Raw genomic sequence first — 15,470 nt, forward strand, 5'->3', positions numbered from 1 at the left:
GCCAGGGGTGAGAAATAGCCGCTTCTGTGCTCTCTGTTTTAAGTTTTGTCTTCCTTTTACTCCATGCGGTACAGAAGGTTCACTGCCATCGAACCATCAGTGTGGGTCTGGTCCCTTGCTCTAAGCCCTCCTGTCATTTACGCTATAGAAGTAAGTATGAAGGAAGCTATTACCAAAATCCCAAGATGCAAGGGATGAGTGATCCAGAGTCAAAATGCTGGTGTTGAGACAAATCACACCTCAGCTGGATACACAACTCTGAAAGGGTTTTTTTGGTGAACCTTGGTTAGTTTTTAGATTCTGCCTCTTGGGCTCTTTGTGCAAAACTGCTTAAATTAGAAAGAGTAGAGTAAACGTGGTATTTAAGTAGAATCACTGCTGGAAACCACCTAATCTTTTATTAACAAATTGTCCCATGAAATTAAGTGTATAATAGATGAATGTAGCTCTGGTGGGATGTGAGAACCTGACAGTGGAGTGTGTTAAGGTGGTGGGCAGGTTGCAGGCGTCTGTGGTAAATAGGCATGAGTGGGGCAAAGCCACCTAGACACCTTGCAGTAACAGCTCTTCCGACAGGCATGAGAACAGCTGTTGGAGCAAAGCAATCTGGAACCGGGCTGAACTGTGAAAGCAAAAAGTCCTTTGGTGTGAAGAAGACCCTGCTATTGCATCCTTCTTTGTGAAGGGAGTGTTTCCGTAAGAGTAGCTCTCCTGGATCAAGGTTGGGTGGGAAGAGAGGAACAACACTTGGTTCTAGATGGCAGAATGCTGCAGATACTGAATGAATAAAATGGGGTGGCTTTGGACCATAGCCTGTTCAAATCCTGCTGCTACCACCAGCTTTGGGCGTTGTTCAGGCTTGTTACGATCTCGCTGGTGTTTGCCTTGTTTGGACCTCAGAGACAGGGCAGCCCCAGATTAGCTGAACCAGATGCAAATGGGAAATGTGCCACATTTACTGCTTGGGATCAAGGATCAAGTTGCTCCCAAAGGAACAGTTTCTTGTCTGATCACTATGGTTTATTTATTCTAGTAGCCACAATTCATGCTGATACCCACTAGCATTCCTGTTTGGGACACCTCTTAACCACTTTAATAACTGTTTGGAAGTGCTGCCCGTTGCCTTGGTAAGCCTTGCTATCAAACCTGCTGACGGCCCCACAGGAAGGCAGAGCCAGAGGACACTGCCTGGGTCAACACAGCCCCTCATGGTCTCTGTCAGTTGTGTAATAAATAAGCTGCCTGGTGGTAGCGGGGAGCTGTGTGCTCTCTGCAGCTGTGAGTGATTCCACATTGGACACAGCTGGCAAAGCCCTGATCGGGCCACGTGCTGCAGCCTGGCCTGTGCAGCCTTGGGAAGGCTAGCGTGCTGCAGCGGGGTGAGGAGTGGTGCCTGTGGCTGGGCTTGAGGGGTGTTGGAGTTGCTTGTGGATGCAGGGTTGGGCAGACGGGAAGGTGTCCCCTTGTAGGGAAGGGCATGTATTTATGGAGTTATGGGTGGGTTCTGAGCATAGGGGCAGAGCTACGTGCTGAATGTACAGACCTGTGGGAACCACTGCCTTGAGAAGGAGCAAGTTCTGTTGTTTACTTGCGCTGTGCTGTGCCCCTACACAGAGGACCAGCTCTAGGCTCTCATTTGCCTGCTGAGGGTGCCTTGCTGAGGTTTGGAAAACAGCAAGCCCAGAGAAGGGGAGAGTGTGGTGGGGCACTGCTCTAGGGGTGTTAGCAGGCTGTGCAAGATAGCAATGGGGAAATTAGGGACTCCTGGAGATGCAACACAGTCACTGACGTCAACTGGCCTAGAGGAGCATGCGATGATGATACTCAGGACAACTCCAACAGGGAGGCTAAAGGCTGCTGGGAACATCCAAGGATTTCAGGTACTGTGTTGGAAGGTCAAACTGTCCACAATAAGTGAGACCTCTTTCCAGACCACGGCAGTGCATGTGAGTGTGTAATAGTGCATGTGAGTGTGTAATAGTGCATGCGAGTGTGTAATAGTGCATGTGAGCATGTCTGTCTGAATGCTTTGTCATAGTCCTGCTGAATTACAGGTTTTTTGTGCTATGGTTCTGCAGTGAGACCAGAGCAGTCTGATTGTCCCTTGGCAGTCTCGCTGCCTATCTAAAGGAATTCCTGTTTCTGACAAGACTTCCTGCAAGAGTTCCTCCTTAGCCCAGACAAATTGCATACAATTCTTGGATTACACCACCAGATTTAATACTCATATGAAAAAGTTCATGTGGTTTTGTTCCACATTGGATCAAAGGCATGTGCTGTGAGAGCACATCTATATAAGCTGTGAAAATTTATTATCAGCTTGCAAAAAGTAGAATTTTGTTGTACTCACGTGGGATTTGTCACGTTCTTCCCTCAACTGTGCAAATGAATCGCAGTGTGCATGGTGTGTATATAGGCAGACGTCAGCTTTTTATTATGACTTAAATTCTAGTCTACTTGCTCAATCATGAATTGAAAACACATGGCTTTAGTATGTTGGGCTTTTTTACTCATTAAATGTTAAAGCTACAGTGGTGGCTTCCAGGGACTTTCTGTCTAAATTTCAGCATGCCTTGGAAAGTCGGACAAGTGCTTTATAAGAGAGCAAACAGTCCTGCGGCGAACATTGCAGTACAGAAATTTATGATATTGCTTAACACTTCATCTTCAGAGTGTATTCCGGATGTAGCTCGTCCCCTGAGACCCAAATGCCTTCAGGCAAATCGGAGACTTGCTGAATGGCAAGGTTTGAGAGAGGGAGTGGACCTATTTGTAAACTTGGACCAGTTGTGCTAAAATAAGGAGGATTAAATGGAGGAAGCAAATTGGGGGGAGTATTTAAGACTAGTGGTACAAATGAAATTTTGTAATGTGTTCTGAAATGGTGCTTGTTCAAAAATAGGACTACATTTACTAAAGTATCAATAAAACCCACATAATCGTAAAATAAAGGTATTATAATCCTCAAATGAGAAAAATTTCATGTCAGACTAGTCCAGATGTTTAGGATTTACCCAAAAGGGAATTGGGGCTGCATGGAGTACGGAATAGTTTGTTTGACAAACCCCGTTTCTTAAGAATTTATTTTTGCCCTCTTTTTTTTTTTTTTTTTTGTTTTTTGTTTTCCCCACAGCACAGATAAATGTATTGTTTTCCAAGTTCTACCCTATGTCATTACCCCTGTGAAGCGATATTATCTTCCTTTACTTGCACAGGGAGAGGGGCAAGGCAGGATGAGTGCTTGCATGAGGATGGGCAGGTTCATGGAGGATCAGAGATTAAGCTGGTTTGCAGTGGTGCAGAGCCCGGGAGCAGCTCAGCCTCCTTGGGGCTGGGGACCTCTGGAGTCTCTTCTGTGGCTCTCCCTGATATGGCTTTTTCCTCATTCAGGTTGTTTTCTCCTCTACAAGTGAAATGGGAGCAACAAAACTGGGCAGTTGTAGACTGTGAACAGTCAGGCCAGGAGAAAGTGCCCAGCAGCATGCGAGAGCCATCCCTGGGGCTGCTACAGGCTCACCGCAGTGCTCAGTCAAGGGCACAAAGCCACCCGTTGCGTTTGCCTGCATCTTCTGATCTGCGTGACCCCATCTGGCTGCAGGTCCCGCAGAAGCCATGTGTGATTCTTCCCTGCGGCCTGGCCAGGCCGTTATCGGAAGGGACGAACTGGGGCGGAGGCATTGACACTGGCTTTATGCAAGTCAGGAGCAGTGTGCAGCCTAATAAGGAATTTTATTTTTTTTTTCATGATGCACATTAATCTGCCCTGTTTTCCATACAAAAAAAAATGCCTGCAGCTCTTGCCAAACAGCCTTGCCTCATCTCCTTCTTTAAAAGTTTGTTCGCAGTTAGAGCTGCAGTCGTAGCTAACACGGTTTACCGGGAGTAAAGAAAGCTCTGCGTTTCGGGTCAGCTCGGGAGCTTTCCTGGTGTCCCTGTGACTCGCCACTGGAAGGGTCATCCCGAAACACACCCCCCTGGTGATGTGATCTTGGTACAGCCCAAAGAGTCCCAGGTTGAGAAGCACAGGGGATCTTTGTTTGCAGGAGTCAGTTTGGAGTTTGATGTGCTCAGAGCAGGGACAACCCTCGGCCAGGTAAGTGCCAGAGGTAGCCTGTAAACCGCTGTTTACTTGATTTGCGCCCTTCTCACCCCGGGAAAACTCTGTATTACTAGTAATGAGCCCTTCAGCCAGCACAGTGAGAAAATACTGTTGTCTACTGCAGTAATGTACATTTCTTTCATCAAGTTGCATCTTGACTGTATGCTAACTCTGAGCCAAGCACTCACTGTGAATTATTGCAAAAGCGTGGTTGCTCTCGTTTCTACTGGGATAACCAGTCTAACGCTAGTCTTCTCTCTGCAGGCATCATTTAGCAGTTACACTGAGTAAAGGGGCCAGGCTGATAAAGTGCGATTTGATCTCAGTGCTCATACAGTTCAATTCTTCACACTGTGCCTAATATTCCAAAATACTGTCAGTTCTTGCTGTGGATTCTTTCATTGTGAAATTCAAGTGGGTATTTACATTTTTTTTGCCGTTGTTGTTGTGAAGGAGAGATTTTTATACTATGTCTAAAGTAATAGATAAGTGGATACATAAAGTAGTGGCCTAATAGGGGGTTACCTATTAACTTTTATGAAAAGGCAGAATGGAGAGATACTGGAATTCTGAAGAAAGTAGTTTCCTGTGGTTTCAGCACAAAAGCTTAGCTTGAATGAATCAACTGACATTGCTGTTAGCATTTTCTTCAGAGCTTGTTATAGACCTCTTGACTTATATTAATGTTAATTGTAACAATTGGCGTTTACCACACTAACTTTTTTTTTTAATTTCAAAACTGGAATTGTACCTCTTTGTACTTAGCTTCAGATCTGTCTGCTCTTGAGACTATAGTGGAAGCCACTGAGGATCAAGTTGGTTTTTTTGAGTATGCAGACACCTGAGCAATTTGGAAAGTCCTGTCTGCCTGCATATCCTTAAAAACGTGTCCCCTAGCCACTTTGTGTCCTTGCTAAAAAGAGAGATTGGTTTAACTAAAGGGTCAAGCTGTACAAAGACTGGATGCTGTGCAATATACGCAGCCCGAAAGAGGAATCCTTCCACTAGAAAAACAAAGTGGCAGCATAAAATGAGCAAGTGGCAATTGCTGTCCTGAAGCAGAAATGGCCACCCAGAGTAGTTGCTTCTGAAGCCTGTTGAAAAGTGAGTGCATGCTCACAGTGCTGGTGCATGGTTGTTTAGAAAAACATTTTAATCTTGCTTGTCAGCTGCAGGCAGATGTGCACGTGTTGATCTGTATTGCCATATATTCATCCTTGTACTGTCACCCTGGCTGGTCCAGGAGTCGGAGACCCTCAGGATCCAGATGTGTGGAGGGGTTTGAATTTCTGAATGCTGGCTGAGATCTAGCAAGGGACTTGAGCATCTGCAGTGGGGATGGAGGGAAAACACTGGGAGCTTACGGCTAAGGTGTAGTCTAAAAAGCTTGAGTCAAGCTACTGTTTAATGCCTAAACTGTTAAGTGCCGCATATGCCTATAGCTTGTGGACTTTGTGTGTCCTTAACTTGGTACGTGCTCAGTACAGCAGAGCTGCTCAGTGCACTGTGGCTTTCCAGATGTGGCTGACAAACAAGCTGTGCCTCTGGCTGGTTCCCTCAGGTCTTGGCGCACGAGGCCTTCCAGCCATTTGCTTGTTGCATGTGGGACAGGACCAAGAGACACACAAAACTCGGGTGCAAAACACCCCAGTTTTCTAGTTCAGTTGAAGGCAGCAGGGTAGCATGTGCTGCTTTTTGACAGCAGTAGCCTCTGCTTGAGAACACTTGCCCAGAAGTGTTCCGTGTTTGGTGTGAACAGAGTCACTCTGCTGGGGTCCCCTTGGGAGACTGACCTTGGCACCCAGCCGCAGCCCTTCCCCGTCGGGCACACCTGCAGCGGGGGGAGGTGGACTGGGAGGGTGGCTCGGCTCGGCTCAGCTCAGCTCCTGGTAGCCTTGTTCTTACAGCATTTAGTTGAACTGAAGGAAAGGAGCCCTGGGGGCTTGTTTCAGCTGGCAGTGATCTTTAAACATTTTAGCTGTTGAAGGTTTCACCTGAAAACTGATCAGGTGAAGGCAAAAGTCTGCCCTGCTGGTGACCCCGTTCCTTTTAAAACTTTTGCTTTTGCCCAATGGGAGAGAGAAAATTGTTAAAAGCTATTTCACAGGCAGCTACACTGGGATATACTCTCAGAAAAGGCAAAGAGGGGAGAGAGGGAGTAAAACCAGAGTTTATCTTCTCTGAGTGTGTTCTCTCAGGGCTTTTGAGTGATTTTGACTGTGAAATCAGCATTGTACCTCTAAGTAATCCTATACATGCATGCGTGTTGATTTTGCTCATTCTCAAGTTGAAAAAATCTCACGCACCCCTGGCCATCAGCCCTATAAATTCGCTTCTGCTCATGCCAGATGGAGTCCTACCCCTTTGGCATAATCACCTGTAAGTGCAGCTTTTCTCAGGTGCTGTTTGCTCCACCTGTCCAGCCCCAGCACCATCAGTGTGTGCCCCTGAACGCTGGAGCAGCTGTGTTTCTTCCTGTGGGATGGGGGGGCTGCAGCATGCAGCTAGCCAGCACCTCACCCCCCAAAGGGCTGCAGAGCCCTGACTCCAGCACTCCTTCCCTGAAGGGCCAGAACGGGCTTGCATCTTACCTCACCAGGAACAGACTAGAAGAGAGGTGAGAGAGAGAACAGACTAGGAAAATCAATGACGGGGTTCCTGGTGGAGCTCCTGCTTGGCTCCCGGGCTTATGGGGGGGGCAGGCTTGGTCCTGAACTGCTACCCACCCTCCTGAGTCCTCTTGCTTGGACACAGGCTTTGCAGTACAAACTGCATTCTGGCTCCCAGCTGAAGTGTCTCTGTCCCAGTAAGACCTGAAAGAAAAGCCTAGTAAAGCACTGTGATGTTGCAGTACGAGTGTTGTGATTAATTTTATTGTAGTAAAGCTTTGGTTTGTAGCCAGATGATTCTGCCAGTCCTTGATGCTGTCCATGAAAGCAATATGGCCAGTCCTGTTCCTGGTGTCTTGTTAGTCTCCCCTGTGTTTCTGCTCAGAAGTGGTAGGATGTGGGCAGATATTCTCAGACAAAAATATGTGAGTTTTCCTCTCTCAGTTGTAGTGCTAAGTATGGCAAAACTGCACAGCAGGACAATGTTGGCACCTTTCTGTTTCTATGAGAAGACAAATGCTTGTGTCTCCTTCCCTTGGCCAATCCTTGAGCTGAGCTAGACAGAGAAACCTTTACATGTGCCTGTTAAAGTACTGAGTTACAGGCCATAAAACAGTCAGATTAACCTTATTTTGTTCAAAAAATCCCAAAGCTGGATGAAAGAAGGGCTAAAGCTGCACAGTCATGGTATCCCTAGAGCCCAGAGCATACAATACAACTTGGTATTTCATCCAGGCCAGGATGGGAGAGTATTGCCATCCAAAACAACTGAGAAGCCCTGGGACCATGGTCATTAATACTGGACCGGGTGCTATTAAATTATCCTGTGCAGCAAATTTGATCCAAATTGAATACACTCTTACTAATGCAATTGCATATCTACACGATACAGATTTAATACTGACTTTGTACTTTTATATTGGCTTATGCAGAAGAAGAGAGGATACCCGATCCAGCATAAAGACTCCCAGTGCAGTAAGCATGTTGAACTGTTTAGAGAATTTGGATGAGTAAATTTCTCCAGTAACAATGCTCTGTGTTATGGGCACTCATGCTTCTGATGCATCGGTAGCAGTGGAACAGCCAAGATCACAAAACCACAGCATATGTGAAGTGGAAACTTTTCAACTGCTTTAAATTCCCCCGCATTCTTAATACAAATTTGCAAAGTCACTGCTTTGCAAGGACCTGTGATCATTCTGCACAAAAAGAGAAGGCAATAACCTTTTCCAGCTGGAGCCCTGGAAGTGCCTTTAATTAGTTTTACAGAAAATGAGTTCAGAGTAATTTAAAGCTTTTGGCTGCAGGGCTGCTTTTTTGGAAGCACTCACTGATTTGATTGCTCTGAAGCAAGCTATGAGTTTGAAGAAAGAGATACTTGGAAAAATACTAAACTATGTTTGCTAACAGTTAAATACTTGAGTCCTTGTTTTGCTTTTACAGTCCAAACAGTGGCTTTGAGGTTTGGTGATGTCAGTACTGAAAGAACGGTTTAGGGTTGGGAGGGTTTTGTGCATTGTCAGGACTGGTGCACAACTGCAGTTAAAAAAAAAAAAAGAGAAACCCAAGGACCAGGTGTTGGTTGTTGTTATTATTGGTAAGGCTACTGTTTGCATGAAACAAAAGCAAGCTTGGTACCTGCAAATGGATAATAATCTTAAAACAGGGATGCTGCCCCAAGATACGGCATATGCTGTGTGTATCCCTTCTGGCATCCCTCCGTGGTCTTCCTGGAACAGCAGGAATGCAATCCTGAGGCTGGGGTGTGCCTGAGCTTGGGCAGTTTCATCTCAGGATCCACTTACTGGAAGGGAAGGAACAGTTTCATGTGCAAACTGTGTTCAGCTGCGGCCTTAAATACTGCCCGAAATGCACTTTGCCCTCTTAGTCCTGGTGTTGTGCATGGAAATTCCCAAGTCCTGCAACTGGAACAGAGGAGCGGGATGCGTGGTAAAAGTTATGTTGTTACAACACACCAAACTTCTCCCTTGAAGAGGAGTTTCACTTAGAACAGAGGGCTTGCTGCAGCTGCTTGGCAGTGTTTGCTTTGGGGAGTGAAAGCGCTGGGTTTTGTTAAGGCAAACCCAGCTCTCCCGTCCCTGTGCCCCTCCTGCGGGGATGGGAGCGGGAGGGATGCTTTTGCCTGCAAGCTGGCTCACTGCTGCGGAGTGCAGTTGGCTTAAGAGCCGCCGTAACTTCTCTCTTAAACTTGTTACCCTGCGTGTTGCTTAGTTAATCAGTAACAAAAACGGGCTGAGATGACTTCTGTTAGTTTTTGTGTGCTTATTGCATGAATTTAATGGTAGTGATGGTGTAATTTTCCTTTACTCGCCTGTTTGGATGGTTAGTCTGTCGTGTTTGTTGTGGATCTTCTGTGTAGCAGCTGGGAAGAGAAAGGTTAAGACAGGAAAATATAAGTGTAAATAAATACCGTTGGGTAGTGGAAATAATACTTGACACTCATCTTAATGCTCTGGTGAAGAACTGGATTTGAAGTGAATGTCCCTTTAATTTAAGGCTGCTAATAGTGCCAGGAGCTGGTGTTTGCCACTGTGTTGAATGTGACTTAGCTGTACTCTGGCTGGCTGTGACAGGGGAAAGCATCTCTGAGTATTAACTGTAAGTAAAGATGTCATGCTTCTCCTGTCAGGCTGAGGAGGGGACCCTGCGAGTGCACCCTGACTGAAAAGGGGACCTGCACTGCCTTGTCTTCACTGTTCTGCTGAAATCCTTTTTCGAATCAAAATAGGAATCTCAGTGGAAAAAAAGGGGGTCAGAGAAAGACTTCAAAGCTCAGTGGTTGAAAGCTGAGAGATGTAAGGCCTCCTGTACCCCTGCTGATATCAAGGGGGATTGCCATGGATTGCTATGGAAACCCTGGGGGCAGCTGTGGAGCCCTTGTGCTGCCCAGAGAGGTGAAGCACTGGGGAGCTCAGCTCAGAGGCTGGAAAAGATACAAAGCAAAACTGTAACTGTATATGGTCAGGGAAATGTAAGGGAAATCTTACAAAAATGTAAGAATGGCTGACCTGTACAGCTGTTGGGGTTTTTTTCCCCCCTTCCCCTCTCTGCTGTCCCTCCCCTGGAGCAGTCCCTTTCTCTCCACAGAGCAGCAGCAGCAGGTCTCTGAACTGCGGTGCGGTATTTTTAGGACCTTTGCTACACTGTGCATAGCATGACAGCGCAGGGAGCCCTGGGAAGAGCGGCGGCCAAGCCGTGCTTGGTGTTCTCTCCGCGCTGCCTGTACCTCCTGTCAGCTGGGCCCGAGGTAAAGCTGTTGGGTGCGGAGCGGTGGGAGCTGTGCTGTTGTGTACTGTGAGCTCAAGAACGGAGGTGGGAGTATGGTTCCTAGTTTGGAAGCTTCGAGGTTCAGCTGAGTGTCAAAAAACGGGAGCTGCTTCCAAAACAAACCTTGGAGTGGGAGCCAGGTGCCTGCTGTCTGCCTCAGCCAGGTTAGGCCATATCCTGGTAGATGAACACCCCAGGAGAGGAGGGGGCTTGGCTGGGCTCCTCCATCCTCAGTGCTCAAACCACTAGGCTATTTTCTAGAAACTGCATTGACGTTCTTTACTGTGAACTTTTCAACAAGAAAAAGAGACTTCTGTTGTGTTTTGAAAGGGTGGGTTTGAGCTCCTACTAGTTCTCTAGATGGTGATGGGACTTGGGTTCAGCTCCAGAGCTCGGTGTCCGCTGGGCAGATGGCAACCGGTCCCTTTCCAAAACACGCACCCAGTCATTTTCTCAGGATGGCACAGGGATCCGGGAGAGGGACAGGTTACCAGCCTGGCCGGAGACGCTGCCTTCTTGTTAGTGTTCCCCTTGGCGAGTACTGCCTCAGGGAGCCCGGGCTGAGGCCGGTGGCAGCCCCATCTCCTGTGCTCTGCTTTTTGACCAATTTCTGCGCATTGCTACGAGACTGGCTGTTGTGTAATGGGGTGTTAATCCTGGAAGGACTTGCATTCCAGTCTGGCAGATAGAAGGGGAGAAGGGGTGGGGTAATGAGGTCATTAAAGACCTATCTCTGTGAATTAGGCAGTGACAGCTGAAAACCTTATCACCCAGGGGCTATTTTAAAAACAAGCGTGTCTTGCAAATAGGCGCAGTTTAGAATGTTAGTTAGCTCATGGGGAATTTTTAATAGGCGAGAATGCCACTTAGCATGAAATAATCTATATCCCACCCAAATTACCCAAACTATTATTTTTTTATTGTTTTTTTTTTTTTGTCCTTGAGCTATCCTTGTATAGTTGAGAATTTGTTCTGCACTTGCATTTGAAGAATTGTTTGTGGGGGGAAGCAGGTCTCTTTGCCTTGTCTTGGGAGGCCATCTGCCAAGTGAGATGCCTTGTGACTTTTTTTTTTTTTTAGGGAGATAATCAACAAGAAAATAGCCCTCAAGAAAGGGAAATTCCTAAAAATGGCATAGTATCAGTGAATTTTGGTTTAGAACAGTTAATTTCAGTGTAGGTTAGTTTTGTTGAATCTGGATAACACTGTTCACTGAGGAACCCAGTTCTGGAAGGGGGTGAGGGGAGCATGTGTGAGTGAGTTTAGTTAAAACCATCCCCAGGCTATTTTGGTCACAGTAACTTTTATTCACAAGAACAAAGACCATGGTAAATTTGGCATTTCCAAGTGTTCCTCATTACCCTTCTCTGGTTTGCCTGTTGTGCTCGCTTGCATGCCTGGAGAAGCTTGTGCCTAGCTTGGTTTAGTTTTCTGCAAATTTGTGGATCTCATCCAGTTCCTTGCTGCAAGCAGCTCAAGGAGCATGAACTGAGATCAGTGCAATGGGACACAGCAAGTAGGCTGCTAGGAGAGTGTGATGCCATGCTCCGTTGTTTCCATGTTTGATTCTTATGATCTGACATCAGGGTAACCTGCGTTTGTCTTTATTGCTGTAGATAACTCGAGGAAGAGGAGATACATCTCTAACCCCTGGTGGGAAAGAAGAGGAGAGGAATTGATGCACAGGAGTGTTCCAAACACAGTAAGTTCAAATACTCTCTTCGCCCCCTCTCTTGAAATAGAGGTAGCATCCCTCACATCCCTCAGACTTCAGACTATCCTGGATGATTTCTGTAGCTGGATTTCTGATTTGTAGGATGTGTTTAAGCAATTTATTTGAGCTCCATGGCTGTGACCGTAAACTTACCAGGTCAAATAGTTGTGGTTCTGGGGACTAAGGCCTGAGAGCCAGTTTGGGGTTGTTGTTGTGAGGTGGTTGGTGGTGTTTGTTTGGTTTTTTTTTTAATTCTCATCAATTATTTGGAAATATTTGCTGCTTCTGGGAATTCAGTGCCTTGAAATTTAACGTAAAGTTCAAAGACAGTAATACCAGCTGAAGTATTGTCACTTAAATTAAGATGGAGAACTGTGGAAATCTGGTTTTAGTTTTCTTTAGGTGTAAGAGTTGGAGTAGATAATTAGAGCTTTAGTGGCCAGAAGAAGAAGGTAGGACAGAAAGATGGTCCAGCCCTTCACACACGGTACAGACTGAGAGCCAAGTCCCACTCTGTTACCTTCCCAGTCAATTAGACAAAGCAAAGTTCTAGTTTGGTGCCTGGTCTGGACTCTCTAATGTTTTTCCTGATAAGACTTCTGTTCAGCCAAAAATACCATCCTAATGTATAAGATGATTTGGGGTTTTTTGGTTTCCTAGTCTACTACTTAACATAATGTAATTTATGATCTGGGGTTTTTTTTAAGAGAGATCTGTAATTAATCTTGTTTAGAACAAGTGATGTGCTCTGTTGTTAAAGACCAGTGAGGGGTGCAATCTATGGACTTTAAAGAGCCTTCATAATTTGCACAAATCAATATTCATCTTATCTAGACAGAAAGATATGCCTTCCTCAGTGCAACTCTTCAGAGATCAGCAGTACCACGAGCTGAAAGGGCAGTGTATCCAGCACAGACGGCTCTTTGAAGATCCAGAGTTTCCAGCCTCGGATGAGTCCCTTTTCTATCAATCAGCGCCACCAAGGAAAGTTGAATGGAAGCGCCCAAAGGTAACTGGTGCTCTCTGTGAGGAGGTGCTGTTTGTATTGTTCCACTCCTGCCGTCTTCTCTGTGCAAACACGCGGTTATGTGAGTATATTCTCCTCCCTTTTTTCCATTTATTTCCTGTCACGGTGAATGAGACAGCAGCCCCTCTGTGTCACGCTGCTGTCTGAAATGAAAGTTACAGCTTGCTATAAAAAGACAAAAATGAAGCATTCTGTGCAGCATAATCATGCTTTTTATGGTTGATAGCTCGCTAATAACAAGCAGCACTGTGAGGTGACTCCAGCCATAGTGATGTTTAAATCAGCCCTCTATTTAATAAAGAATGCCAGTAATCAATTAGGAATACCAATAATAGATCAGTCAACACAGGAGTATATTCTGTAAATAAATTCTTCATTTCCTGGGTCAGTCTGCGGATATGTACCTGTCTAGGTTGTTGTATTGACAGAAGTATTTCAGCAAAGTGTCGCAGTTCTTAATTGACGTTTGTCTTCCGTACCTCTCACTTCCGAGAGCCTGGTGTATACCCACATAATTGCAATATAAAATCTGAGCTTTAGCTGTCCAATCTACTGTGTCCCCCCACAAGTCGCCTCTTTGGGTTTTTTTCTTCTTCTTTTTTTTTTTTTTTTTTTTTCCCTCAGTTAGCTATAACCCTTGCAAAAAACACTATAGAAAATTAGATTTTATTAGCCAAATAAGTAGCATCTTCCAGCCTGGAATACTGGAAACAGTATAGGATTATTGTTCATCATTACAGCTCTCCGTATGTTTTCAGAGTAACTTGTGCCTTATTAAAATATATGGGGAAAGGAAATCTCACTGTAGCAAGGGGAAGTTTCTCCAATCTCAGATAGCTGGCTAGTTCATTTGTATGTATAAGCAAATGATTTGCAATTTTTCTTGGAGGAGCAGGTAGGAAAGAGAAGAGCCACAGTCTGCCCAGCAGGAGGTCTATCTGAGGCAGCAAACGGTAGGGCACCAGTGGTGGAGTGGTCTTGTTACACTAAAAAAATGCTGGATATTGCTAACTGCCACCAATGGAATGAGCTGAGAACCCTCATTTATCAGCCCATACCCACTTTCTAGTCAAAGCAAATGAATTAATTTCTGTTCCACGGGGAACTAACTTGTGCTTCCAGAATCAGTTGGTTTGCTCTCTACATAGTGCCAAAAATAAGAGGAAACCATGTGCGTATAGTTGGCTGCCAGGTTACCTTTTTTATTAACCATAAAGCCCAGCTACGTACAGGTCTTAAGAGCTTTGAATGACTTCTGCAGTATAAGACACGATGCTCACAAGCTGCTCCCAGCAAATACTCAACTACACAGATGCGTAGCTGATGGAGAGGGGAGAAGGTGAGTTCCCAAGAGGTGTCTAAGAAAACCTTTGTTCTGTAGTGAACTTGATACCCTCTTTCTCAGCTGTTTTTCAGAGAGGTTCTGGTGAAATTTAGCAGCAAGTTTTACCCAGAGAGAACGGAGAGTTTTCCTTTCTTGATTGATATTGTCTGTGGTCTCTGCATGGCTATGCTGAAGTTACAAGTCAAAGGCAAAATCCACAGTATAAAACCTCAATTACACACCAGTGATTTCATATTCAAAGTGAACAGCTGTTGTCTGTACACAACCAATAATGCTTATGTCTGTTTGCCACTTTGACTAGCATCTTAACAGGAAAACAAACATGTCATCTGCTTCTAAGTGTGACTAATGTACTAGATGTTTCAAATTTTTAATATTACTTATATTTGGGGTCTTTTAGTTGGTTTGCTGTGAGGTTTTATGCTTCACATATCTTGCGTTTATAAAGTAGTTCACAGCCATAAGCAAATAATTCAGAAGAACACCAAATCATTCTCAGCTTTGACAACTCCCTCGGAGAGTGTAATCTGTTCTCATGCTCTGACAAGTGTAATGAAGAGGACAGTGGAAGCCTCTAGCCAGATGTACACAGTGGTTTTACCCTTAAGCATGATGAATTTGTCCTTTACTTCACCCGTATCCACTTCTGGGATTAGGGTTAATCTTCTGGAAGCACAAACTTGGGTGTCTTTTCTTAGAAAACATGATGCCAGTGGCAATGTGGTCTACTTCATACGCAGCTGGTACTGTTCCCTGTCCTCTGTAACAGGGTATAGCAGATGAGGCTGACCAAGGCAGCACTGTATTTGCCAGGATGACATGTTTGTTTTTTCTTCTTTTTTCTCCTGGTTGTGATCATTTCTCTCAGCAGCTTCAATAATGAAATGTTAGCAAGCAGAGCGAAGGTTGCTTTCCTGTTTCTCATTTTAGTTTTCCAAGTAAGACATGAGACTAAAGAATGGGGAGAATGAATTTGGAAAAAATGTAGGCATTCCAAAGTCTTTGGGTTTATTTTTATTTCTGTAGTGCTTTCCTGTTTATTGGAGTCTTTCACCCCCTCCTAGAAGAGGAAGTACCATGCAGCCAGTCATAGCAAGGTCAGAGAAAGCTTTTGTGCTTCCTAAGAGATGTGAAGCAAGAGCTAGTCTCTAGACAAGGATGCCATTTTAGGCCATTCCTTTGTTCTTGTGTTCATTCAAGGCGGTGATCAGTGGTGTGAAGTCTGGTCGAAGGCCAGTAACTAGCATTGTACGCCAGGGTCAATATTTAGTCCAGTCTCGTTCAGCATCCTCAGTAATGAACTGGATGATGATGTAGGGGCATTGGACTAGATGACCTCCAAAGATCTTTTTCAACCTCAGTCACTCTGTGATTCTGTGTGCCATTCT

General features: G+C 45.2%; 1 protein-coding gene across 5 annotated transcripts in view; it reads left to right on the forward strand.

Annotated features, from left to right (window-relative positions):
* The first annotated feature begins 3,882 nt into the window (after positions 1-3,882).
* CAPN6 (calpain 6) overlaps positions 3,883-15,470 on the forward strand; it is an 81,035-nt gene continuing 69,447 nt past the window's right edge. For 3 of the 5 annotated variants that reach the window (XR_008749654.1, XR_008749655.1, XM_027787926.2), the window contains exons 1-3: positions 3,883-4,093; positions 11,613-11,698; positions 12,545-12,719. Coding sequence is in view for 3 of the 5 variants with exons in the window: in XM_027787926.2 (XP_027643727.1) it covers positions 12,555-12,719 (165 nt within the window). In the remaining 2 variants the exon portion in view is untranslated. Of the gene's footprint in view, positions 4,094-9,324; positions 9,977-10,065; positions 10,161-11,612; positions 11,699-12,544; positions 12,720-15,470 lie in introns of those variants that run through there. The other 2 variants (XM_027787925.2, XM_027787927.2) reach the window with 2 other exon arrangements.

The sequence above is a fragment of the Falco peregrinus genome, chromosome 13 (assembly GCF_023634155.1).
Source record: "Falco peregrinus isolate bFalPer1 chromosome 13, bFalPer1.pri, whole genome shotgun sequence".
NCBI classification, from domain to species: Eukaryota; Metazoa; Chordata; class Aves; order Falconiformes; family Falconidae; genus Falco; species Falco peregrinus.